The 1,253-nt window shown below is 36.2% G+C and overlaps 1 protein-coding gene across 1 annotated transcript; it reads right to left on the bottom strand.

Annotated features, from left to right (window-relative positions):
- Positions 1-112: 112 nt before the first annotated feature.
- On the bottom strand, positions 113-1,100 carry LOC118741521. The gene is made up of 4 exons (XM_036473519.1): positions 905-1,100; positions 730-822; positions 558-662; positions 113-494 (listed from the first exon to the last, which is right to left on the bottom strand). Exons 1-4 carry the CDS (start codon positions 1,098-1,100, stop codon positions 193-195), a joined length of 696 nt encoding a protein of 231 aa, XP_036329412.1. The 3' UTR covers positions 113-192.
- Positions 1,101-1,253: the final 153 nt, after the last annotated feature.

Raw genomic sequence — 1,253 nt, 5'->3', positions numbered from 1 at the left:
AAATAAAAAGGAAATTAAGGTACATACATATTTCATTAGCAGGTACGTTAAACGCTAAAAAAGAATTCTTGGAACCACATGCAAGACATTCACTTGCGGTCAAAATGATAGCTCCAACATAAAAAAAGGTCAACATTTTGAGGTACTATTTTTTTTACCTGGACTGTATATGAAGATCAAACACTTCTTTTTTTAATTTCTTTGGATACTCTCTTGAAGTACGCGCATTTCCAAATTATGCTTTTCAGAAGTAGTTTTTATTTGCAGCTCATGCAATTCCTTCATATTAGCAACACGCAACAAATGCTCGGTTTTGGCAAACTCCAATTCCTGTTTCATTTTTGATTCAGACCATTTGGCCTTTAATTCCGCAAGTTTAGTCCAACTTGACTGCTTTGCTTTTCCAGTATCAAGGCACAGTTTCTTGTTTTTACACGTTTTTAGTTGAACTGGTGTATATTTTTCCCAAGTTTCAAAATCCTTTTCAATAACTCCTGTAAACAAATAAGCTTTTTGAAAGGCTGAGATTATAAAAACATATTTATGTATATACATACCATCATTTTGAGTTCCAGAATATTTTGGGGTTGAAATGCAAATATTATTGCTTGTCGACAAAGTAGCCTCCCCTTGCAAGCCCAAGCAATCAGTCATTGTAGTATCTGTAAGTAAAAGTAACTGAAATTCATGAAGTTCTTTGAGCAGAATCAGCCAATTTGAATTTTATACCATTTTCTTGCTGCAGTGTTTGACTATGAATCAGTTGTTCGCTTCGTTTAAAAATGCTGGGCTGCCGTGATGCACACGGACTTAAATCACGGCCTGCAAATCAGAAACGTATACATATTTGTATAGGTTCGTTTGTTGGTACATATGTATGTATTAAGAGCTTTTCCGCTATTACTTGAACACTCCAAAATTTCATATTTTTCTTCTGTGGATATGAAGTCGCTGTCGTATTGGGAAATCATCCCCTCTATTTGCTTTTCTGGCAAAATATCTTTTAACAAGTTGTCGAATTCATCAGTGGCTGGTTCTTTTGATGGACCTCCGCCGGTTCCATACACATATTTCTTATGATCTGCAGATCGTTTTTTCATATCTGCCTTTAAATTTGCATATTTAGTACGCAAAACTTTTGCTGATCTTGGTGCCCCGGTACTCGTCGCGTTGAAACTCTCAGCTAGAGTATTCCAGGCCTTTTCTTTTTGATCTGGCCTAACTTTGCCGGTTGCTTTGCATTCCAGCACACT

Source organism: Rhagoletis pomonella, unplaced genomic scaffold, assembly GCF_013731165.1.
Source record: "Rhagoletis pomonella isolate Grant_MI unplaced genomic scaffold, Rhpom_1.0 Rhpom_scaffold_00006, whole genome shotgun sequence".
NCBI lineage: Eukaryota > Metazoa > Arthropoda > Insecta > Diptera > Tephritidae > Rhagoletis > Rhagoletis pomonella.
Note: the sequence above shows the minus strand (reverse complement) of the source record. Positions and strands in the feature narration are given on the sequence as shown.

What these genes read in the sequence shown, in the direction of transcription:
- LOC118741521 (XM_036473519.1), bottom strand. Translation starts at nt 1,100, where the DNA reads ATGAAAAAACGATCTGCAGATCATAAGAAATATGTGTATGGAACCGGC. An exon ending in AACACTGCAGCAAGAAAATG is followed by an intron (nt 663 to 729) that starts GTATAAAATTCA and finishes TTTTACTTACAG; the next exon opens with ATACTACAATGACTGATTGC. An exon ending in TTCTGGAACTCAAAATGATG is followed by an intron (nt 495 to 557) that starts GTATGTATATAC and finishes ATTTGTTTACAG; the next exon opens with GAGTTATTGAAAAGGATTTT.